The sequence below is a fragment of the Talpa europaea genome (genome assembly GCF_964194135.1).
Source record: "Talpa europaea genome assembly, chromosome: 14".
NCBI classification, from domain to species: domain Eukaryota; kingdom Metazoa; phylum Chordata; class Mammalia; order Eulipotyphla; family Talpidae; genus Talpa; species Talpa europaea.
Window position 1 is genome coordinate 48545486 of NC_140082.1, and position 26791 is coordinate 48572276.

Consider the following 26791-nt stretch of genomic DNA (forward strand, 5'->3'; position numbering starts at 1 on the left):
CCACCCGCAATCTCTGGCCTATACTCCAGCTCTTGAGTGCACAGATAAATAAATCTTAAAAAAAAAAAAAAGCTGGGCTACACGAAACTTGATTTGATGAACGGACTCTTAGGTCAAAAATCCCTAATTAGGGCCTCCCCGGTGGCGCAGCGGATGAGCACTGGGTTGCGAAGCTGCCCGCAGCCTCTGCAGTGTTGGTTTGATCCCCAGCTGCTCCCCGGCCACCGGAGGAAGGTCCCACATGGCGCGCAGACCTCTCCTGCCGCCCGCTGCTCCCCTCAGCAGTGTACTTCGTCAGTCTGCCTGTTCTGCTCCCCGCTATGGCTCTGGTGAATTCTCACACCCTCCCGCGCTTCTGACTGTATCCAGTGCTTATATAAATAAATAAATAAATAAATCTTTAAAAAAAATCCCTAATTACCTGATAGGTTTTTAATCTCCCCGAGTTGCTGGCCAGCCAGTGGACGATGTCCCAGGAGATCACATACCCTGACCCACACGCAAAGGCAGGGTAAGCAGGACTAGGGTACTCCAGCTCCTGCCACTTTCCAGTTCGATCAACTGCCCAATTCAATCTGAAACTAAGATTCAAAATAATTTGGCTTCTTTGTGTTGGTCTGACACATATCTTACCACTGCTAAGCTTGACTCCTTTATCATAACCACAAAGGAATAAGCCATAGAAGAATAGGAATATGGTTTTTAGTCTAAAGAAAAATTATTTAGCTAGTGGGTATTTTACATAAAAAAAAAGACTGGAATATAAAATTCTCTCAAAGTTGCATTTATGGGGTTTCTAAGTGGAAAGCACCAATCATGTTGTATTTATCTACTTAAAAAAAAAAAATCACAAATCCATATTGTATTCCTGGAAAAAACACAGAAAATGGTTTCAGAAATGTGTCAAATTTATTCTAACATAATATGTACAGTAGCTTCTAATTTGAGTATCACATATCTGGGGCATGAGAATAAAAGCCACATCATTTTCCTTCATTATATTAGCCTGAGGCTTTTCATTTCAAATTTTTCCCTCTAATTGTAGATTAATAAAATATAGTAACCCAGGAGCCTACTAGGGAAATTTCCTATCTCAATCATTTTTCCAATGAAACATGACTTGTATAGATATCATTCTAAATTACATTTGATAATGTACATGATCGCCAATGGTCTCATAACGTTCAACTTACTTTCCCCACCAAAAATTAGGCCCTTCCAGATTCTTATGGGAAATTCTATTAAAAACAGCTTCTAAGTCAATGTAACAGTCATCATCTGTCTTTAGCAATAAATCAAAGCTGGTTGTTTCCACAGTCCTGTTGACAGAAAAGGAATATGAAAGTCAGCATGTCCATAACAAGGAAACAAAGCAATATTAATGCGATGATATTGCTAACATTTTAATTAGAAAAGTGTCCCTATATTACCTGTATACTTTTTTCCCAGCTTATTTCCTCCAACATTGAGAACATTTTCTCTAACAGAACACTGCTGCTACCAACTACAGTCCTGATAATCACTGAGTGGTATAAGAAATACTGAGCTGATTTTAAAAGGTGTAAAGGAGAAAGAACACAGTAAAGAAAAAAAAGACCTGGCTTTAGTGGGACATGTGGCTGAACTAATACTTAGGCACTGCGCCAGTCAGGCTGCCACAGCAAACATTTGAGCACTGCCCCTGTGCTCTCAATAAAGAGTTGCAAGATGAGGGGACTGGTCTCCTACCTGATCTCACATAGTTGCACAAGATGCATTCATACTACTATTTATATCACATTCAGATATTTTATGGTTCAAAAAAGAAAACCTGGCTCGTAACATTAAATTTCCCCTTTGGGATAATTTCTGGTCATTAAATTATTATAAATGGCCTTTTAGAAGGTGTGTGGGGGGGTGATTTCATTCACCTAGATATAAAATACAAATATATAACACCAACTAGAGACAAAATTGATTCTTTCATTTTGCAATAACAATTCTTATACATCTTTAAGAGAAAAACAAAACAAGAATGTTGCTAGGGAACCAGCTAGCAGAAATCTGAATAAAAGAATTCTGGACAAAGTTTCGCTGAGTCAAAGAATGGTTAACAACATTGGGCCCACACCAAATAGCATTAACTCTACTCTTAATAAGATGTATTTCTAATTAACAGCATGAGGCCTATAAAATATTTATCTGCTAATTAGAAATAAACTTGTGATAGGGGACATTGAGGCCACTGACAAATCAACTGAATATAGCAGAATGGATAATGAAGCTTTAATTTATGGTGTGAAGAGGAAAGGTAAACTGGGGCAGCAGGCCCCAAATACAGCCCTGTTAGAAGTTATTGCCGGAATCCAGGTAGAGATGATGGCCCAAAATAGTGGGACACGTGAAGATGTCAGAGATGTGCAAAGAATAGAGGAGATAAAACTGAAGGTAAAATCTAAACTACACTGAACTTTCACAACCAGGAATCTGCTCCCTATGAAAAATACTAGAACTCCAGTCTTGATTTCCCATTTTCTGTACCTACATTCCCACCCCTTACCTCTACAACCTCGTCTTGGTCCCACTTAAAAGAAGAACCCCCATTAGTGGTCTTGAGCTAAAAGACTTTTTTCTTACTACAGATGTCCAAACCTAATCCCACATTTCCAACACTTACTCATATCTGCCCACAGGACAACTCCAAATTTATATTAACTTGCTCCGCTATGAACGCTATGAAACAGTATCTCCCATAAACTGATTAGACTGTCTGCCCCTCAAGACCAGGTAACCATATCCACAAAGAACCTGCTAAATTCCCACTCTGCCCAGAGAACAAAAGAAAGGACATATTCTGTGGCTCACCAAGAAACAATCTCAGTGACAAAGTTTTAAAAAAATCAAAGATATGAATACTCCTTTTATAGGTTTAGTCTGGACAGAGACATAGTTAAAGGTCAGGGTTCTATAGTCAGGGTGGACAGTCAGGGGTGCTCAACAACAGCTTATGGGATCCTAGAGTAACTAGGATACTACTAACAACTACGAATATGCAACAGTAACAGTTACTATGTTTTATTACTGTTACTATTAACTAAAGGTAAGAATGACAACTAAATAGAAACCCTAGCAGATCTGCACAGAATCTAAAGGTTATTGACCTTAATATAAATGTTTTGGAAATGGAGCAAGTAGTTTTTAAATGGATGGAGTAGAGAATGGAAATATAAGGAAGATGTGCAGCTGACTAAATTGGAAACCTGGTATATGTGGGCTTATAATTGAGGGATGCAGGAAGGTGCACAGAAATACAACTAAAAAAAGGCCATTTCCAAACATCCAATTTTCATCTAATGTTGGTGGGAAACACCATGGCCAGCAGGAATGACAGAGTGAATCAAGTTTTGCCTGGCTCTTATTATCCACCCTATGGATCTGTTACTCTAAATAAGGACGCAGCAGCATTTTAGGTGATCAATTCTCACAAAGAACCAAGACCTAAGAGATCACATCCCAGGTGTTCAGTGGCCTTAGGTTGGTTGGTTTGTTGTTTAAATTTCAGTGGTTTGAGGTTGATAAACTGTTTCTACATTAAAAAGAACAATAAAACAAATTCTAGCTACCCAACATTTTTAAAACCTACCATCTATAGAAGTTCAATAATTTTGCAGGAACATTTCGGTAAGTGTCAACAACATCCACAAAAACAATATCATCATAGATGCTGCTTTCCTCCTTCAGTAAGGCATCTTCCTCCTGGAGATTACTTATATGATCATTAAGTCTTCGAGGGCGAGAATGAAGGTTTTGTAAGAGAGCATCACCTTCTAAAAAGGAAATGTTGACAGTTGGAGAAAAATGCTATTGCAAACTTAAGACCTAGACTTCTAACTTCATGTATACTAAAACTCTTCTCCCAAGGTAACCTAAGGAGATAAAAATGTTAGGAACAGTGAGGAAGGTAAAGGGCAACTTCCGTATACTGCTGGTGGGAGAATAAATGGACACGCCCACCCTGGAGAGCACTTCAGGATTGTCTAGTTTGGCCAAAGAGTGCTAAGTTCGCTCATAGATCTATCCCTGGAGATAGTATTTTCAAGATCATAAGGACATTCATTGCGGCACTGTGGGTGACTGTGGAGAAATGGAACCAACCTAGATGCCCACCGATAGAATGGTGAAACTGTGGTATACTCATAATGGAATAGAGTGGTTAAAAAAAAATTCACCTGATTTTGCATATTAAAAGTAGTGAGAAAAAGCAGTATTGCTAATTGATATATACATCATGGAATCACACTGTCAATGATTTAAAAAATCAAAACTTTGATAATATTATAGTAGAAAGTCGAAAAATAATAGTGGGAAGGGTAAACATGAATTTCAGGGTAAACGCGAATCTCAGGACAGAGGCATCCTCTCCTAGGGCAAGGGAGAGGAACAGGGGGAAGAGAAGTTGTTGGGAATCGGGGAGGGAGGTTTTCACTATATATGTAATGCTTTCTTACTAAAAAACAGAAGTGAATATGACAAAATGTAAATGTGTTAATCTGAGCTATAAGTACATGGTATTTCTTATATCACCCTATTTTTGATGCATTTATCATATTTCATAGTGAAATGGTTACTTATGTGCTTAAAATACATGTTATGTACATTTGTGCAGGATCTTTTCTCAGATCCTATGAATTTAAGGCAGCAATTATTTTATCAGGGCAGGGTTTTCTTAAATGTCTCAGTCAAATGAGAGAAAATTTCTGAAAAAAGAAAGAAAAAATGAGTGGATGAAGGGTAGGAAGGGACTGAAATAATTCGGTGCGCCATTCTTTCTAACATAAATGGAGGGACTGAGGGATGGGACTCTGCCTGTCCTCCTAAAGATGCTGGACAAGTCACAAGTCTCAAAGCCTCTGTATTCTCACCTAGTAAAGGATGAGGCAGACTAAATTGGTGGTTCTCAGGAATGCTTATTGAAGTACTGATTTCCTGGGTCCCAAATGTACAGGTTCAGCAAGTCGAGGATGGGGCCCAGAAATCTGTATTTTTTCACATGTGATTCTGATCTCTGATGCAGGTGGTCAGACCACCCTTTGAGTAAGACAGGCCTAAATGACCTCAGGTCCCCTTTGACTCTTATGTTCTGCTGTAAGGTCCTTTCACTTAAAGATATGGATATGTTTTAAAATTGGAATATCCAGAAAATGGTTGGAACAAGATGAGAGAAGAAATTAAATATAGGCTAATAAATTATTTTGTTTTTATACTAGTAAGTTACATACTTTGTTTTATGCTGCACAAATCTGAAAAATATGAGAATAAAATAATATATCTGTTTTGAGTCTGACGGTATGTCTAGGTGCTATTTGAAAGAATTATGTAGATTACAGTTTCTCAAACAGAGGCATCAAATCCATCTGGGAAGCTTGTTAAAATACAAACATATGCGTTCCAACCCTAAAAATTTTAATTCTGTAGCTTGAGGTAAGGCCCAGCCAGAGATGTTAATGCCCGACAAAACTTGAAAGATTTTTTTTACCACATAATTCTTCTGAATAGTGCTTAGATCTTCAGATTCAAAAAGCAATTTATACTCAGGTTTCCAGATATATCTACTATGAAAAAACAATCCATTTTAATTCCTTTATCTTAAAATTTGAGTTATTTCAGTCTTGTATCAAAGCAATTTTCCTTACCCAGGTGGGGTGGGGTGGAATGGGGTGTAAAGGGGAAGGTTCTTCCCTTTGACCAACTCTACTACACCTACAAGACCATGGTCGCTCAGCTTTGCAGAAGTCTGCACCTGGCTGTTAGGAACAGACCACAGCCATAGAGTCTCATGGGTCCCTGCAGAACAGCGTAGTGCCAGAAGTCTCAAGGGTCCCGAAACTAGTTTTTAAAGACTCTTGGTGGAATACACTTGAACTAGCAAAAGAAAGGAATGTGCTACACCCTGAAGTGTCTAGTCAATGGTATATTAAGCTACACCCGGTCTCCCAATGTGAGCTGCTTTAGGAAACTAGCCTGATCTCCTTATGAGTTTTCTTCAGGGCTGAACTTTTAACTAGCTTCTTTGGCAGAGTGGCTCATAGTTTTATGAAAAAATCTTTGGACTAGAATTAAAGATCACTTGATATCAAATTTCTGTTTTTAATGGCAAGTTTGTGGGTAAAACCAGTGTATCTGTTCCAGCCTGCCCTTAGGGGTGATGAAATACAAATACTTCTATGAAGAAACAGTGTATAAAGATGCTAGATTTAAAAAGAAACACGCACACACCACACTTCATTTGTATGCTCAATTTACATGCAGTGGCCTCAAATAGAAGAGTCTGCTCCACTCTCAACACTGTGCTATCAAGGAAGGTCCCTGCAGACTTGCTCCTAGAAGATAGTCCTTGCTTTCCCCCAGTCAATGAGAACCTTTAAGGAAGCTGGAACCAAATTCTTTTACAGGAATCTATAACTTGCAGATAGAGGTACTACTAGACACCCTAAGTGTAACCAATAGCAACTGCATCAACAATACTTTTTCTATATCACAGACATAGGATTCTTAGGAATTCCTAGATGTGGATACTTAAATGAGTGCCATTCAATAAGAGACATTTCTAATCATAACAAATATCCTCTGGAGTGTTAAAGACATTTTTAAGCTAGTAACTCTGACTTTAAGTTTAAAGGACTCTTTCTAACAAACTCATCCTTGAAGTGACATAGAATAGGAGAAGCACTTGAAAAACTGTACTGTGGAAAGTAAAAACCCCGTAGTCACATTATTCACATTATAAGAGAGACTACACATGAAGGAGGAGGGGAAGCTGATTCCCCTGGGCCATCCCCAACAAAAGGATGGATGGAGCAATGAAAATACACTGCATGGATTGGGGAGGTGGGGTGGAGTGAGGTGTGGTGGGGAAGGTTCTTCCCTTTGACTAACTCTACTACACCTACAAGACCATGGTGGCACAGCTTTGCAGAAGTCTGCACCTGGCTATAGGAACAGACCATAGCCATATAGTCTCATGGGTCCAAGAAAGTCCAAGGTCATTAATTTTTTAAGATCCCTTTTCTGATGAAAGATTGAATGCTTTTCTTCTAAGGTCAGGAACAAAACAGGGATTTCTGTCCTAGCCAGTTCTAGTCAATACATACTAGATATTCTAGCCAGGATGATTTGACAAGACAAAGAAATAAAAGGCATCCAGATTGGAAAGAAGTAAAGCTATGTCTGTTTGCAGATGACATGATCATACGGAGAGAAAACTGTAGCCTACAAAACTGTAAACTAATAAATGAGTTCAGAAAGATTACAGTATAGGGCCTCCCTGGTGACACAGGGAGGTGTTAAAGTCTCAGCGCTATCAAGCTGTTGGCAGCCAGCGTGGCATGAGTTAGATCTTGACCAGGGAGCTGACCCACATAGCACAGCAGACCTCTCCTGTCTCACCTAAACAGTGTATTTCAGTAAGTCTGCTTATCTTTCAGATGAGCAACAGTGCTAAGGTCTGGACTTTCTCATTAAAAGGGATGTAGTACGGACTCAAAGTTAAGCCGTGTTGGGTGGTAATAATAAGCACTAATGAGAAAGATACCAAATTTTACTTAGATTTTTAGAACATGCTCATTAGCACCACTTATTTTATTTTATTAATGTTATTTTAAAATTTTATGGAACCCAATCACCAATTACAACTCCTTCATCAGAGCATATCACTTCCACATATTTAAAGCTGCTGAGCTGGGGCCTCCCTGATGGCACAAGGTGTTAAGCATCAGCACTATGAAGCTGTATGCAGCCACTGCAGCACAAGTTCGATCCCCATCCAGGGAGGTGACTCACTAGTGCGGCAGACCTCTACTGTCTCACCCACTGCTCCCCTCAGCAATGTATTTCAGTAGATCCGCCTGTTCTGTTCCCCACTCTGTCTCTGGTGAATCCTCTCACCCCCCCACACCTTTGGCCTACACCCCAGTTCTTGTATGAATAAATAAAAATAAATCTTAAAAAAAAATCCCAGTTGGCTTTTTTTTTTGTAGACATTGACAAGCTGGTTCTAAAATTTATATGGAAATACAAGGGATCCAGAACAGCTACAACAATCTTGAAAAGAACAATGTTGAAGGATTCACACTTCCTAATCTTACAACATAATCATGGAAAGTATAGTACTAGTATAAAGGATAGACATGCAGATCAATAGGATAGAATCAATAGCCCAGAACAATTTGGAAAATTAGGTTAGTGATTATTTGCAGAGAAGGAGAATGAAGAATGATAATAGGTACAGGGTTTCCTTTCAGGAGCAATGGAAATGGTCTGTAATTAGTGGAGTTGGTTGTGGAACTTTGAAATATACAGAAAATCACTGAATTAAACACTTTAAATGGGTAAGTTATAAGGCATGTGAATTATATAGCAATAAAATTATATAGCAATAAAAATATTTCTTAAATGACAAAAAGATCACCTTTTATGTCAAAGTTAGGTGTTTGAGATGCAGTATGCTTTTCAACTTTCAACCAATTGACTCACCCTGAATAGTATAAATAAAACCACCTGCAACTCCCTCCACACCTTCCATGAATTCATGAGGTAATGCACCCTCTCCAGCCTGAAACAAGAATATAAGAGCTCAATGTTTTATTACTAAAAATACACTTCCTATATTTTAAAATCAATTTGGCAAAATTCAGAATGTGAATCTACAGATAAATTCATCTAAGCTGCTGGTGCACTAGACTACTACTACTACTAGGATGCCCTCAATACTCTCATTTTTTGTTATCTAATTTCATTATTAAAGATCAGGTAGCCACAATAGTTCATTCAGGATTCAGAAGTCCAGCTCACACAGAATCATGAATTCTCAAACGTGCTACCATCTCAGTACAAAAACCAATTTTATTTTACATTCCAACTCTTATCACTTAAAAAAAAAATCACTATCTTTGATTTCTTAGAGATTGAAAATTCCCAGGAACTGAACCAATTCTAGGCACATTTTAAAATTAGGCAACCCTGCAGAGAAAGTCTTCTAAACAAACAGTTTGGAAGAGCCCTACTGATAACTTATGTTGTTGAAGGTAGAGACTCCTGCGCCAGCAGCCAACAACGTCCTCTCCACCATTCTATGATTGGATGGTTTTATTATTAGAGGTCTAATCTTCACTTCAACAGTGAACAAACACCCTTACTCAGAGTCAGGTTTTCACCTTTGTGAGCTGCACATTTCCCAGAGCTGCTCTCCAGCAGCTGCAGTTTGTCAGTTCTGTGCCAGCACATGGGGAGCATTTCCTCTACAGGCTCAACTATAAACAGGACAACTGCATGGCTATGCCTCTTCTGAACAAGATCTTTTCAACAAGCCTGGGCTGTACCACACAGCATTTTAAGGTAGCAGTGAGATAGTGCTCTAAGGTGATTGTGGTAAATTTCTAATTTAAAATTTGCTTTGTAGCTGAATGTGAGGGATAGATTCCAACTTTGTAGTTCCAAAGGTATCATGTGCTCTCTTTTTTTTTTTTTTAATTGATACATTCTACATCTCTACATTGTTTTTGGCTTGTTTAAAATTTGATAGTACTTTATTATTAACTTTATCTAAAGGGTCACAGCTTGGTTTTATTTTGGCTTTAAATTTTTTTGATATCACTTGCTGGCAAGAGCAAGACTGGAAAATTTACAGCTGTATAAACAAATGATGAAAACCTTTATTTGTGCATGGGGTTTCTTAGAATAAGTAAGTTATCTCACCTTTTTTTTTTTTTTAGGTTTTTTTTTTTTTTTTTTTAGTGTTTAAGCTATCTTTAGCTCTCAACAAAACATATTTACCCCCAAAACAAATAATTTGAGTCTTTACATTTGAACCTAGTTCCTGACTCATAAATTGATTTCTGAATTCCAACACATTTTGGATATTTTCAAGTTTCATAAACAGAAAAGGAGGCAATTATCAAAGGCACCGCCTTTGAAAATAAGAAAAAACTAATTAAGTCCTATAAAACATCCTATCTTAAAATAAAGGACATTACATAATAATGACATCTTAAATATGATGTATAAGGCTAAATTTGTAATTTTATATGAATCTATGGGTCTGTTTAATGCCCTTTTTTCCTCACTGGACTGTAAGTTCCACTGTGGGCCAATAAGGGGCCTTACCACCTCTCTGCCTCGTTTACAAAAGATATGCAATAAATGTTCTCTAAATGTGTAATAATATGCCACATGATATTCATTTCAAATTCAGAAATTCATGTGAATAAGGTTAATAGTTAATAAAAATAGACTAAACTTGAACATTTAAATGCCACGTGCTTTCCTAATTATAAGATGAGAACATTAAGAATGAAAGATTCTATCTACGGTACCACCACATACACCACTTATTTAAAATACATCATTTTAATTTGCCTATGTCTTCTTTATCATCCTGCATTTACTTTGAGAAATTTACCCATCAAACTCTTGTAAAATTGAAGCATGTTTGAGTAAATGAAAAATGAGAGGCAGATCCTTCCTAGCAATATAAAATGCAAATGAATAATAAATCTTACTTTCTAGTACTTCTATCGTATTTTAACTGAAATCTTACTATCAATTAGATAATGGATATTCTGATTATTATTGAACAAGTATTCTTAAAGAATTTTAAATTCTATTTAAAACACTTTTTTAAAATGACCTGCTATTAAGGCAGCACCGTGTACTTCCTCCTAACATTGATGTTACAAAATCATACAACAATCAAATTTTTCATTTTTACTGATGTCTTAACATTTTCTACTATATATGTTCTGAAACACACAAGATTCATAGCTCCCAAAGCATGAAATAGTGTAAAAATAACCTTAAAAGCATTTTTTAAAAACTGCTCAAGCATGCTAAACCACCTTTATTTTTTGTTTTTAAACATCCTTCTTAATTTTTTCACAGTATAGGATTTCTCCCCTCAGGTGGTTTTCCCACCACCAAAGTGCCCACAATCCTCCACCACACTCCACTGAGCTAACACCCCCACCCAGTGTCTCAGATCCAAGATCTGCTTTCCAGGATCAGTCTTCTAAACATTTAAAAGAAAGTGGACAACTTACCGTGATGACTCTGAGAACGCCTCCCCCATCATTTACTGTCACTCTGTGGAGATTTCTTGACACCAGGCCCTGGTGGTCTTGGCTCTCCCACACAATTGTACCTTCAAAGCTCTTTCATGGAAAGATGAAAGATGAACAGTAAAGTCAACTTATTTATTGTTGTCATTAAGGTTTTAACTGAGATTTACAGAAAATTTTATTTCTAAGACATATCAGTTAAAATTTCTATTCCACAGATATAATATTTTGCCAATATTTTGGTGTTTTTGAGTCCTTTTTAAAATGCACATTTAAAAAAAAATAACAACGGCAATTTTGCAGGCTGCTCTGTCATTTTCCATTGAGTCAAAAGCATGTCTGTATGCTACCAAAGCTGTTACAACTATTTTTTTTAATGTGTGTATGACAGGCCACTGAGTGGATGCACTGATTCACACAAATACTCCCTACTGTCAAGACTTTTTTAAGTGACAGTGCTGAAATTTAACCTCTGGCCACCAAGGAGTCCCTACTATCAGACATTCAGATGCTACCAAATATCCACTAAAATGATGTGAGACATTTTTGATGTAAATGTTTATTTTTCTACAATACTTCTTATAATTTATATGGTCATTAGAATTAATGGGAATGTTGATTGCATTTTACTTTTCCCACTATGGGATATTAGTAAAAGAAGTTTAAGCTAATTTAGTAGATTAAAAAAAGTCATTCCTTATTTGTGTTTCTTTCAATTTCTAGTGATAATTTGAATGACACGGTCTCTTCTGGAATTGGCTTTGTCATTTAGCTATTGAGTTTTTAATTTTTTTACTATCTATGTGAGCTTTTAATCAATTATCTGAATCCTGTATATATTTTCTACACTAAAAATATTTCAGAATTGTTTGCTACTTATTAGATTTTGTGAAATTCAAATGTCCATTAAATTTTATCTTGCCAAGAGGTTGTGGAGAAAAAGGAACTCTCCTGCACTGTTGGTGGGAGTGCAAACTGGTCCAACCACTATGGAGAGCTGTGTGGAGATTTCTTGACCTACTAAACATAGACCTTCCATATGATCCAACAATTCCACTCCTAGGTATTTACCCAAAGGACACAGAAACATCAATTCCAAAGAGCACCTGCACCCCTATGTTTATACAGCACTGTTTACAGTAGCTAAGCTTTGGAAACAGCCCAAATGCCCAAAAATAGATGATTGGATCAAGAAGATGTGGTACATATACACCATGGAATATCACTCAGCATTCAAAAAAGATAAACACATGCAATTTGCAGCAACATGGATGGCACTGGAAGGGAGCATGCTCAGCGAAATAAGCCAAAAAGAAAAAGAAAAATACCGGATGGTCTCACTCATAGCAGGAATCTAGAAAACTTAAATAAGGGACCAGGAAAAAGAATAACTATAAGAAAGTGAAAATCAAAATCAACAAAAAACTATGAACCAGAGACACTTTTTGGGGGGTGGGGGGCGGGAGGGGAGGGATTGGGGTCAGAATGGGGGGGTTGCAATTGTATGGGGAATATAAAAATAAAATTTATTATAAAAAAAATTTTTATCTTGCCAAATCTGACAAGTTTTTCCTTTGTGATTACTACTATTAAATTTAAAGTTTAGGAAGTTATAATCCCTCCCTCAAGCTTTGATATACATTAAATTCTAATGTCTTCTCATTTCTTTATGGTTTCCATTTTTAATATCTGTGCTCAGCTGGTTCCTTAAGTACTGCTCAGGTCTCAGCTCCTCTCACCTCCTCAGAAAGGTTTTCCCAAGATACAGCAAAAGGCAGCCACCCCCCAGTTTCTATCACATTACTCTACCTTATTAATACTGCTCATCACTCTGATATTTCTTGCTTATTTTTCTATTGTCAAGCTAACTGCTCCCCCTAGAATGTAAGCACCTTGAGAGCAGGGATCTTTTCTGTCTTATTAATCACTATATTCCCAGCACCTCAGATGGCTTGACATAACAGGCCCTGAAAAATATTCACTCAGTAAGGTGGACCTCAAAATCATTAGAGTGAATTCTGGTCTACAGCATGAAATAAAGGACATAATTTTAATCTTCTAAAAATAATTTCATTTCTTAAGACTAAGAGATAATTTATAGTAATGTCTAGTTTAGCCAGAATTGTAAGGAAACTATAAAACTGAATGTGTCAAATAATTCAGGCCACTGGTTTGTAAGTTTTTTTTTAAGCATTAAAACTTCTCTAACCCAAATAGATAAAAATACTGAAAGATTTTGGATTCCTCTGGCAGCCTGTCACTTTATATTCAGCTAATATATCTTTAATCTTCATTATTTATGAAACTCTTGATGCAATTTGTGGAGCCCGAGGGATCCTCAGAGCAGATCTTGCAGATACAAGATCTGTGTCATCATTTCTTAAACTTTAAAATAGAGAGAAAGCTACCTCGGAGGTTGTTTTGAGAATTAATGATAATATGCATGTTTGTTCAGCAAAATATAACCTTACTGCCACTAGAGGAACATAGAATGTGAACTGCCCTTCTAAAAGATTACTGCCCTTCTAAAAGATTCCATTTTCTTATCTTTGAAATAGGTGATGATCATTTCTACATGTTCCCTGGGTGGTCTTAACTCTTTTTCTCAAGTGATGTTAGACCTCAATTCTGTAAAAACAAACCAACCAACCTCATAACAGAAGGGAAAACAAAAAGGACGAGGATGAAACATACTATGTACATTGGGGAATAGGTGGTAACATCATATTCTTTTAACCTTTTGTTTTTTTTGTCAAGTTATCAACAGTGAATATGTGTTACTTTCATACATTTTCATACTTCATGATCAAGAAAAATTTAAACCAAACATACATACACAACTAAGTAATTTTGGGGTCAGCCTTTTAGGGAGATGTTATTAAACTTTTGAGTGTCTGTTATGTATCAGTTGTCCAGTATGTAGCTGAAGACTTAAAAAAAAAATCAAAACAAACAGCTTGTATCTTTAAATAATCATAATATGCCACTACAGGCTCAATAACAAAGGAAAGCCATTCTGCTTGGGGACATCAGACAGAATTTCAAATGGCAAGCAGAGCCAAACTAAGTCTTAAAGGATCTTGGGTCAGAAAAATAGGAGCAGGGCCTCCCTGGTGGTGCAAGGGCCAAGTCTTAGCACTATGAAGCTATCTGCAGCATGAGTTCGATTTCCAGCTAGGGAGATGACCCACATGGTGCAGCAAACCTCTCCTGCCTCGCCTGCTACTCCCCTCAGCAGTGTACTTTGGTCAATTTGCCTGTTTTGTTCCCCACTCTGTGTCTGGTGAATCCTCTCACCCCTCCACACCTCTGGCCTGTACCCCAGTTCTTCTATGCATAAATAAATAAATCTTAAAAAAAAAAATGGTACAGGAAAAGGTGTGTACCCTTTTCCTAATCATTGGGGAAATGCAAATCAAAACTTACCTCACACCTAGTAGAATGTCTAGTATCAAAAAGACAACAAATGTTGGTAAGGATGTAGAAAAAGGTAAGTCCTGTGCACTACTGGTGGGAATGTAAATTGGTGTAGTCACTATGGAAGAAAAATATGACGATCTCTCAAAAAATGAAAAATAAAATTACCATATGGTCTAGCAATTCTATTTTGGGTGTTTACCTGAAGAAAATGAAAATGCTAACTTGAAAAGATAAATGCTCTCTCATGTTCACTGCAGCATTATTTACAATAGCCAAGACATGGAATTAAACTCAAATGTCTACTGATGCAAATATGGATAAAGAAAATGTAATGTGTACATACAATAGATTATTTGACCACTAAAAAGGAAATCTTGTCATTTTAGACAACATGGATCAACCACGAGGGCATTATGCTAAATGAAGTAAGCCACACAAAGGCAAATACTGTATGATCTCACTTATATAGGGAATCTTAAAAAAACCAAAAATAAAAACAAAAACAGAATAGATGGGTTGCTGCCACAGGTGGGAGGAAGGGAGTGGGATGGGCTAGGGTAGGAGATGTGTGATGAAAATGGATAAAAGTGATCAAAAAGTACAAACTTCCAGTAATAGAAAACTTGTCCTTTGAGTTTAACTAATTAAAGGCCAACATTTAAAGGAAACAATTTGTAACAAATGGGAAGAGCTTTAAGATTGAAGCTTAATTAGTAAAATCAATGCTTTAAAAATACACTTATAAATAAGTCACTGTATATCAGAGAACTGGGTTGAGAGAAATTTTGGCAATGTAGCAATGTCCAAGGAAAGAAAGATGCAATAATTGGAAGACATAAAATATCCTGGTCACATACAACCCGTAAGAAATAGCTTTCTAGGGCCTCCCCAGTGGCGCAGCGGTTGAGCGCTGGGTTGCGAAGCTGCCTGCAGCCTCTCAGCGCAGGTTCAATCCCTGGCTGCTCCCCTGCCACTGGAGGAGGGTCCCATATGGTGCACAGACCTCTCCTGCCGCCCGATGCTCCCCTCAGCAGTGTACTTAGGTCCTTCTGCCTGCTCTGCTCCCCGCTCTGGCTCTGGTGAATTCTCTCACCCTCCCACGCTTCTGACTGTACCCAATGCTTGTATAAATAAATAATAAAAAATAAATAAATCTTAAAAAAAAAAAAAATAGCTTTCTAAAACACCTACTCCCCACTGTTGTGATCTAATTCAATGCCCAGAGCAATGCTGTTCAGATTCAGTTTTCTAGGTACTTTGATGTATCAGGAAGAAGGCCCCTAGATAGGTGTCATGAGTATCATGAGCATTCAAATCACTCTCATGAGCTAACACCCATTAAAGATGAATGTACTGATATTCTAGTTTCTACACTGTTCTTCTGTAAATCTGAGCATTTTTCACTGAGAATCTAACCACTGTTAAGAGAACTAACTAGAAAGTCAGGGTTAAGACCTGAAAGCTAAGTCCTAAACCCTTGACTATGTGCTCTGGATTAATCATGTGTCTTTCTCCTGGCAACAACAGCCCCTTGCCCTTGTATACTTTTTCTTCTGAAACTTTAATAGCAATAACGTTTGCAAAGACTGGTATCAAATATGCTTAGAAGAAAAACTGATAGGACTCAAAGAGTACTTGATATGAGAGTTAAGGATGAAAGCCATGATTCTGGTTCAGATGCCAGAGGAAAAAAGATACAATCAGCCAAGAGGGTATTTAGAATTCTTATGGGGCATTCTAGTTCAGGAGGCAGCTGAAGTGTTTATGGACTTCACCAGATAGAAAGCAAAAGAGGAGGAGATAATGAAGTACACAGGGAAGGAGGATTGGGCCAGAGGTGAGCCAAAAGAAAGCACATTATCTCAACCAAGAGAAAACTGCAGTCATCTAGGGTGAGACCTGCAGTTAGATTACTGCTAATCTTAGCAATTGTGGTTTCAAGTGAACCATACCACTAGGAATGGCTATAGACAAAAGTGCCTCACCCTGGAATTACAAATCTAGAAAATATGAAAACAAAACCAGTCATTCTCAGCTGTGTTCATTCAACTGATATCTAGCATCTGTCCTACTAGTTGACAGTGGTTCCTGCTGGCATCCAACTCCCTTATGTCTCTGTGTGTATGTGTGTGTGTGAGAGAGACAGACACACAGACAGAGTGGGTCACAACACAGCATCAACAATACTGACTAAATTGAGTGATCACCAGAAAAAATTCATTAGCCTAAAACATGATTTTGTTTAATTCACTGAACTTATATAACCACCACTTGTTTTGTTGGTAGGGAAGGGAGGAGCTGTATCTTCTCTCCCTCTCCTGTACCTGCAAATGCACTCCACATCACAGCAAAGTTCTATTTCTGCTTTCTATTCTGATACAAAGTGATGACAAAACCAGGAAGGACTCTCTTTACAAGAAAAACAACTTGTTTATGGCAATTCCCTGCTAAGATCATAAAACCAAGATAACATTTGGATGGAACAGCATGGCCTAGGTTGCAAAAAGGAGATCTCATAAATTAATTCATCCACAACTTAAGCAAGGATGTGAATCCCCTTCACATGATAAATTCTTTTGTGTCCTATTTCTAATGTGTTATCCAAACCAACAAAGGAGCTTAACTATTTGTGCCTGAAACCATTAAAAATTTCTTGTGGACCAGAAAACAGATGACATCTAAAGAATTTCAACTTTCATCAAAGCTAAGTATTTAAGTATTCACAATGCTAAAAATGATGTTTCCAGTCACTCAGGTGAAAGCAAACAGTCTTTTCAATGAAATTAGTTTCTGGTTTCAACTATACTATTTAGGAACATAGGAAATTAGAGAAATAAATATTTTAAGAAAGGCACACTGCAGTCTCAGTTTAAATTTTGCAAGACTCCCCTTCTCAACTGAGATTTAGGCATTAGTGAGTCACACAATAAAAACATTACAAGAGACCTGCTATTTGACAAGTTTTGTACTGCTGACATCTTACTCTAGTTGATGGAAGTGCAAAGGTTATATGATGAACATATCATCTACTTCTCCCTCTCAAATGGCATAAGCAAGTTGGTTTTCTTCTGTCACATTTTTTACTGATGCTCTGCAAGCAAACCATTCATCACTAGCTTTTTGATGCTAATAAGCCCAATTAGGCTTGATGCAGTAAAAATGTAAAATTAAACATACTTTCAACAAAAATATAATTTTATGTAAAAATATTTTCTTATTTAAAGTCCATTTTAAATTTATATTTATTACAAATATATATTTATTACAGAACATTTAGAAAATAGATAACCAAAATAAAAGGAAAACCATCCATAATCTAACCTGCCCAATGCATAATCAGTTAAGTAACTGCATATTTTTAAAAGAAAAAAAACATTACTCAAAAGTAATGAAAAAAAATCAAAAAGGTTTAAGGGAAATAAAGATCACAACACTATGGGCATTAAAAGTCTTAATAGCTCAAATAGCCACTCACATTTTTGGCGAAGTGCTTCCATCTCTAGTACCTACTGCCACAATAAACACTGACCCTAAGTGATACTTTGCCCCAACCCCATTTTTATTTTGAAAACTTCAAACCTATAGAAAAGTTGCAATCAACAACCAAACCAATTCGACTCACTGTAACGGCAGGAAGACACGGAGCAGGATCTCTGATCTGAGCAGATGGGGTAAAGGAGGAGAGAGTCCTGAAGCCCTCGGTGGCTTTTCAGGCTTTCACTGGGATATATCAGGCACACGGCAGGCAGGCTTGCCAGCCTCCCAGCCCCAGCAAATCTTCACTCTGTCTGGGCTCTCCGGCGTTCTCTGGTGGTCTCTGCTGCTTTGCTCTCCTCATGGTTCTGCTGGCGTCCCTGTGATGCCACCCTTATCAGCTCAGTCTCTCAGCCCAGGTGTACACATGCCCACACCCTACTCCAGGTGCCCGCCATCAGGCATGCATTCAGGACCACAGGGATCCATCATCAATCCTAATGGTGGGAGGGCAGAAAAGCCTGACACTCTTTCACTTACTCTGCACTCATCAACTGTTAACATTTAGCCATATGTGCTTTATTTCACACACATACATATTTTTCTGCAGTTTGCTGTTAAATCACTTGAAAGTAAATATGGAGCTATCATGACATTTCACCTTTAATACTTCTCAATGACTTCTAAGAACAAGGGCATTCTAAGGGGGAATGATATTTTTTTTTGGTGGACTAATCAAAATTTTAGGCTAATTGTGGTTAGCATAAAATATTAAAGCTTCTTGGGCCTCCCCGGTGGCGCAGCGGTTGAGCGCTGGGTTGCGAAGCTGCCTGCGACCTCTGCGGCACCGGTTCGATCCCCGGCTGCTCCCCGGCCACCGGAGGAGGGTCCCACATGGCGCGCAGACCTCTCCTGCCGCCCGCTGCTCCCCTCAGCAGTGTACTTGGGTCCTTCTGCCTGCTCTGCTCCCCGCTCTGGCTCTGGTGAATTCTCTCACCCTCCCGCGCTTCTGACTGTACCCAGTGCATGTATAAACCAACCAACCAACCAAATAAATAAATAAATAAAACATGCCTCTATTAAAAAAAAAAAATATTAAAGCTTCTTTTCTTCGTCCTTGCCACACACTGCTTTTATTTCCTCCAAGAGTTTCTTGAGACCAGCGACATTTTTGGTCAGAAAGTGCTTTGTGTGGGCCTCCCCGGTGGCGCAGCGGTTGAGCGCTGGGTTGCGATACTGCCTGCAGCCTTTGCAGCACCGGTTCATTCCCCGGCTGCTCCGCGGCCACCAGAGGAGGGTCCCACAAGGCGCGCAGACCTCTCCTGCCGCCCGCTGCTCCCCTCAGCAGTGTACTTCAGTCTGCCTGCTCTGCTCCCCGCTCTGGCTCTGGTGAATTCTGTCACCCTCCTGTGCTTCTGACTGTACCCAGTGCTTGTATAAATAAATAAAAAAAAAAAAGAAAGTGCTTTGTGTGGGGGCTGTCCTGTGATTGTAGGATTTTCAGGAGCATTCCTAGCCTCTGCGTATAAGATGCTGGTACCACCTGTAGGGTAAGGTAAAAAGTACCAGGCTTTTCTGCCCTCCTGCCCTTAGGATAGATGATGGATCCTTGCGGTCCTGCATGCCTGATGGCGGGAACCTGGAGTAGGGTGTGGGCAGAGGTAGATGGGATTCACCCGGGCTAAGACTAGGCTTTTAAGGGTGGCGTCACGGGGACGCCAGCAGAAGCCGAGAAAGAAGCAGAACAGAAGCTGGGAGACAAAGAATGCCGGAGAGTCCAGACAGAGTGAAGACTTGCTGGGGGCTGGGAGGCCTGCCAGCCTGCCAGCCTCCCGGCCCCCTGGCCCCCCTGCCTGCTGTGTGCCTGGTAAATCCCAATAAAAGCCTGCAAAAGCTACTGATGGCTCTAGGACTCCTCCTTTCCCTGGTCTGCTGGATCAAAAAACCTGCTCAGTGGCCTGTCCTGCCCCTATACCACCTCAAGCCAGCTGTAACACTAAACTGTCCCAGACACTGCTAATTGTCCCCTGGTGGGTAAACTGCCCCAGTGGAGAAACACTGCTCTTGAAGAATAGGACCTCCAAAAGCGGAAGAGTAGAAGCAGTAATTAAGCAGAGTATACATTTATTTACGGATGCCTACCACGTGGCAGCAAAGCCTAGGTATTCTACGTGTATTGTCATTTACCATTTAGTGCCAAGAGTCCTCTGAACTGGGTCATGTAGCACCTCCATCTTACAGAGAAGGGGACAGACTCGGTGTTTAAGTAGCTTACACAGGTCACAGAGCCACTGAATGGCAGAGCAGGGATTCAAATTCACACATGTAATGCTCACATGTGCCCACTCAGATGAGCACTAACACCCAAATGGGCCCTCAGGTGCATCATTTTTCTTGCCAACTTGTGCCAGTCCTCTCAAGCCTTTTGTGGAAATCACCACTACATCAGGTTTCGGACCTTTCTGAACAGCATCAGACACAATGCTGGTGGCTCCTGGTCTCCTCAGAATAACATTACTCTCCCCCTGGGAACCACACAAAGACTGAGTTTGGTTCCACCTATGCTAGTTCTGAGCAGAAAGGATGACTTGTTTCAATCCCAAAGGAGCTGATCAATGAGTTAATGTAGGGAAGTCACTCAGCTGTGCCTGGCATGTGACAGGTGAGCAGATTATCATGGTTAGCATTTTCACCCCACTAGGATATAATAAGCTGCTTTAAAGGCAGGCATCTTCGTACCGTGTCTTCAAAATGCCCCACTGCTTGGCACATACCAAATTGTTGATAAATGTTTTCTGAGAAAAGATAAACCAAAGAATGGCTTCCTTTAAAACTAAAAATCAAACACTTGGTCAATACTCTGTAGCTGACATGACTTTTAAAAGTATGGGATACCTTTGATGGTACATATTTCATTTAACAAGGAAAAAAGTTCAAAATGGAAATTTAAAAAGGACATAGGAATATAGGCATTCTCATGTAATGCTGATGATATTCAAATTGATGTAAACTATAATATGCCTTCCAGAAAGAAATCTCATGCCTTAAAAATGTGTATGAAGTATGAACCAATACTTCATCCTCAGAAAAGAATAGTTATGCACACAAAAGAGAGGCATAAGGATATTCACTTTAGTCTTTTTTTACAACACTTAGAAAATAGAATTTCCCCAGTGTTTTGCTTCAATTAAAACTGTATTTTAAAATGTAAGTTCATATACAGATGAAATAAAGGAAATCACCTTTGACATTCCCCAAATTAAATATAATTACTTGAACTCAACTTCAAAGATCTACAACACATTAATAACAGGTATAATTCCGTTGCATAAATGTGAACAGCAGCCTACAAAACTGGTGGTAGAAAACATTCTTCTAGGTTAATCTATTAAATTGTCTAGTTTCCACATCTTAACTTTGATGCTGCAGGACAAACTCTACAGCTGCTCTAAAATGACTCCAGAGATAGCTGGGAAACTGACCCCCCGTTGTGGTTCAAAGCAGTTTCAGTAAAGTATTCAGACAAGGCTGAAATAGACCGGAAAGGCTGAGGTTACTGAACGAATAATCTGTTCGTGTCCAACTGTTTAATAATCCACAACCACACTGTGGCTCAACTCCAGGGGATCTGGCAGGTGATGTGGTCTCCAGCACTTACTTACTTAATACTAGAACTGGAGGGACCCAGAAGGAGACAGTTATGTTTTCTGACTTCATCCACAACTTGGAGAAGTTTTATTTTTCTTGGAAATGTGATGATCTTTTGCCATTACTCCCTTCTTCCCCCTACCATTCTTTAGATTAGTAAACTGATTTATCAAATGTATGTGTGTTTGGTCTATCAACCCACCTATTAGTATCTTCAGTCATTGAAACAGTTGTGCTGTTCTCCATGCCACTAGATAAACCATGGTAACATGCAAAGCTTTTCAAATAGTATTGTCTTAGAATCTGAGGCAGCATGAAGCTCTCTGCAGGTAGGATATTTCAGTATGTGGCAGGTGGCAGTCTCATCTGCCCATCCTGGTACACCAGATGTCAAATGCTTGCCTCTGAACGCACACACACAGGCTTAGGGAGGACTGCCCTGGCACCATAGGCTTTCATTACATGCTGTACCTCTGGTAAGATGAACTGCTCCACAGGCTTGTACCATAGCTTGTTCACCTGCACACCACAGCTCGGAGGACTAAAGCGAGCAATGAAGAGGGCCTCCTACAAAATGTAATAAAAAACAAAGGCAAAAAGAAATATTTCACATTAGACGCTGCATATGCAACAAGTTTTCAAACATCCTATACCTCGGTCAGCTAAATTCTCACGGGTGCCCACCATGGTTACTAACACTATTCCACTGTGGACTCGGCATCATTTGAGTCTTTGAGTGCCATATAGTTATTAAATAAAGATGTTTAATATAACCAAACACATGGTAAATAAGGGCAAATATTAAAAAAATCTAAATTACCATACATTTAGCTCTTCACAGCAAAAAAATTATACAACTGCATTAAGGAATTTATAGCATACACAGACATAATGCATATGACAACCACAACAAAAAGACAGGGAATGGTAAACTGAATTGTAAGGTTCCAAGGTTCATATATTTTAAATGAAGGGGTACAACCTTCACTTAAGATTGAAAAGATTAGGATGTATGTTGTAACCTTTCTGTAAGTGATACACACACACAAAAAAAAATAGTACAAAGAACTGAAAGGACAATAGAGAAATTAAAATGGAATTTCAAAAACATTCAATTAATGCCAAAGAAGGCAAGAAAAGAGGAAGAAACAAAAAAGTAGAAGAAACAGCAAACTAAAAAGCTGAAAATTATCCATTTCAATAACTGCATTAAATGTAAATGGAATAAACACTCTAAGCAAAAAGTAAAGATTCTCAGACTAGATACAAAAGGAAGACCCAACTATACATTGGCTACAAGGAACAAAATTTCCAGCAATACATGTGACCAAGAGGAATAGGAATTTGGTTTAACACACCAAAGGCAATAAATATAATTCATCACACTAATAAAGGAAAAAAAAAAAGCCAGGAAACATTCCAGACCTTCCAGATGCCCATCAATATGAGAATAGATGAACACTGTGTATTACTGAATACAACTTAGCAATTAAAAGAAGGAAAAGGGGGCCTTCCCGGTGGCGCAGGGGTTGAGCGCTGGGTTGCGAAGCTGCCCACGGCCTCTGCGGCGCCGGCTCGATCCCCGGCTGCTCCCCAGCCACTGGAGGAGGGTCCCACATGGCGCGGAGACCTCTCCTGCCGCCCGCTGCTCCCCTCAGCAGTGTACTTCAGTCCTTCTGCCTGCTCTGCTCCCCGCTCTGGCTCTGGTGAATTCTCTCACCCTCCCGCACTTCTGACTGTACCGGGTGCTTGTATAAATAAATAAATGAATAAATGAGAATGAATGATAAATAAAATACATGCTTCTTAAAAAAAAAAAAGGAAAGATCCACTGTTACACACAATATGAATGAGTTTCAAAAAAAGTTATGATATGCACACTGAAGTTATCGGCAACGTGCTCTGAAATAACTTTTAAAAAGGAAGATTGAGGAATGACCATGTGATAATGCAAGTACAGCAAAATGATAACTTTTATAAAATTTAGTTGGTGGATGTATATGTGAATGTTCACTGTATTCTTCTTTCAAGATTTCTGCAGTTTAAAACCCAGAAACAGATCTTTTCAAATATAATTTCCTGCTACACTGTTTCAAATACTGTAAACAAATCAGATTTCCCCAAATATCAAGAACAGAGTAACACCGGTTGTTTTAAACTTTCATTCCCCCTATATCCTTAGTACAAAAAAGACTTGAAGCACTCGTGTTATCCCTGTATTACAGTGGCAGACTTTCAGGATTGGAAAGAAAGTAACTGCTTATATCTAAAAGTCTCAAATTTTTTATATCCATTATCAACTTTTGAAATGCCTTACAGGGGATTTTAGGTTGGAAATTTCCAATCTGGTCTAACTCCTTTCCTAGATATAACACATTTATTTATTGGCATTTTCTCCCCAAACCAGCACTATAATATACCATATTATAATGAATCCAAATCAATAAGGAAAGAAACATAAAAGTCTTCTAAGCTGACAGAATTATGTAGCCTTCCAACTTAGTAATATGTCATTAAGGAAAACCCAGAAGTTTTCAAAAAAAGGGAAAAATGAGATTGTACAGAGCAGTATATACCTCCTGTTCTGCCTGATAAAGCTTGACAGTGATGTTCCTCTGGAAGCCCACATCGTTGGCATCATCAAACACCCCAAGACTGGTAATAATGATCGGGTGGAGAACTCGGAAGCTCACACTGACGACTCGGTCCTCAGAGAGCCCTGATGAAGTATCTTCAGAAAGACTGAATGCCTCAATTTCCTGATTCAAAACTAAGGAAGTAATGAGATAAGGAGTTTTACATAATCAAACATATAACTTTTTATTTTACTAATATGATGTAATGAAGCCGGTTGATAGCAAAATATAGCCACGCTGTATAATTTTTTCACAAAGAGCAGTAATTTAGAAAATACTTCTGAAACACAGCTGTGTCTACAAAAAAATTTATTTGAAATTTAAGAATGAAATCTTCGGCCACATCTAAGTGAAATATTTAATTACTAGAACAATTTTCATAGATTTTTGCATACACATGTATGTGTTTATACAATGCCAAAGGGGAATATTTAATTCAAAGGCCTCTATTAGGAAAAGGTGGATAAATAGGAGTATAAAAAACAGCCATAAACATTTTTGATTGAGGTCATAAATAAGAAATAAATTTAGTCTTGCTCTACAAATTCCAAAATTCCTATGTATTGTAGGGGCAATTTAAAATATTTGTGATGTTGGGCAATTATTATACATAAGTAAATGACATCATTTCAAATAATATCAAAACTGTTCACATACAATATTGATATCAGAGAAGACTATCAAACACAGTAAGCATTTCTGAGCACATATTGCTTAAGTCCTCAATAGGTTCCTGGAAACTGACTTTAAGCAAAACGACATTTTATTAAGATACTTTCATTATAATGTTGATGAGAAAAAAAATCCCAGCTGACACTGAACAAAATGACATTCAACATGTGACATGTCTTACATGTTTACATTTTTACAACTATCCCAATCATTGTGCTATTATCTCTAGTTTACAGATTAAAAAACTGAAGTCCAGGAATAGTAAAGAATTTGCTCAAAGTCACAGAATGTAGCAGACTTAAGAATCAAACCTATTAGGGAATTCAGATTCGCTGTTCTTTTCCCTCTCTCACAAATAAAAGTTACCAAAAAAGTCCTTTTCAAATAAATTTTTCTATTATGATAAATGAACCAGGAGAGATTTCATGAAGCAGTTAACATGGCAAGATTATCAGTTCCACTTTGATAAAAAATATAAAAAAAAATTATTCCAAAAGATTAAAGTTCTTTGTCTCTTTTAGAGTTGTAGTTTTCCAACTCGCTGACACCACCACTGGTAAAAATATATATACACACCGTCATATATATATTTATAAAATGCACACATATTTTTGTTGGTTAATATATTCAGTATTATAAAGACTACGTAATTTTAGACAAATATAAACTCTGTTCTCACAACCCAGCAGGTCATTTGGATCCCTACCTTAGACTTCCTAGAATGCTATTTCGCGCTTAGTAGATGCTCGATAAAATGTGACTAAACAGAACTGATGGCTTCCACCAAATTATACACATGAGCAGAAGGGAGGAAAAAGGAGGATGCAGATTTTGGCATAGGCTAGGCAAACACTGGTCAGAGAATGAGGACTCCAAATATACTGAACAATAATAAAAAAATTTCTCTTTAATATACTTAGTAATTGAAATAGATTCAAGGTAAAAGCATCTCTATTGAAGGCAATATTAAACATATAACTACACATTTCTATAGAAAATATATGTACTTTGAACTTCAAGCTACCTTGATATAGGAAATCCTGCAGCTTTAAATTGCTATTATTCGAAACTTCTAGAGTATCATATGATAACCTAAATACTATTTGAATCATCAAAAAGATAAAATTTGGTTCAATATTAATTTAGTAATATCTATTTTAAAAAATCTTAACCTAGGTATTATATATGCAAGTTTTTCTATTAATGGAAACTTCCACTCCTTTACTATTTATGAATAACAGCACTTAACATAGAAAAAAATCTGGCTATGGGCCTCCCCGGTGGCGCAGCGGTTGAGCGCTGGGCTGTGAGGCTGCCTGCAGCCTCTGCAGCGCCAGTTCGATCCCCAGCTGCTCCCCTGCCACCGGAGGAGGGTCCCACATGGCGCGCAGACCTCTCCTGCCGCCCGCTGCCCCCCTCAGCAGTGTACTTCGGTCCTTCTGCCTGCTCTGCTCCCCGCTCCGGCTCTGGTGAATTCTCTCACCCCCCTGCGCTTCTGACTGTACCCAGTGCTTGTATAAATAAATAAATAAATCTTTAAAAAAAAAAAAAAAAAGAAAAAAAGAAAAAAAGAAAAAAATCTGGCTAATTTAAAGGTAAGATTTTTAAAAAATTGGTTTGGTTTCAGATTCCAAACCTTATTTGTTCTAGACTACTCTGACATCATCAGCAATAAAACATGTTTTTAGGTTCATGGTCCTTTTGAGACCCAGTGAAAAGAATCCTCTTCCCCTACAAAAACACAATTATACACAAAATTTTGCTGACAATGGTCACTAAATTCCATAGACATCCTAAATAAGAAACCTCTGCTTTACATTAAAGACTTTAAAATATGTTCCAATTTATTAA

At 38.2% G+C, this 26791-nt stretch overlaps 1 protein-coding gene across 1 annotated transcript in view; it reads right to left on the reverse strand.

Annotated features, from left to right (window-relative positions):
* The window catches only part of B3GALNT2 (beta-1,3-N-acetylgalactosaminyltransferase 2), a gene marked incomplete at both ends in the record, with an annotated part of 47392 nt that overhangs the window by 3218 nt on the left and 17383 nt on the right, over positions 1–26791 (reverse strand). The window contains 7 exons of the mRNA XM_084254033.1: positions 422–581; positions 1194–1319; positions 3623–3806; positions 8512–8590; positions 11073–11183; positions 22104–22199; positions 24209–24402. Of these exons, the coding sequence (XP_084110159.1) occupies positions 422–581; positions 1194–1319; positions 3623–3806; positions 8512–8590; positions 11073–11183; positions 22104–22199; positions 24209–24402 (950 nt within the window). The remainder of the gene's footprint in view (positions 1–421; positions 582–1193; positions 1320–3622; positions 3807–8511; positions 8591–11072; positions 11184–22103; positions 22200–24208; positions 24403–26791) is intronic.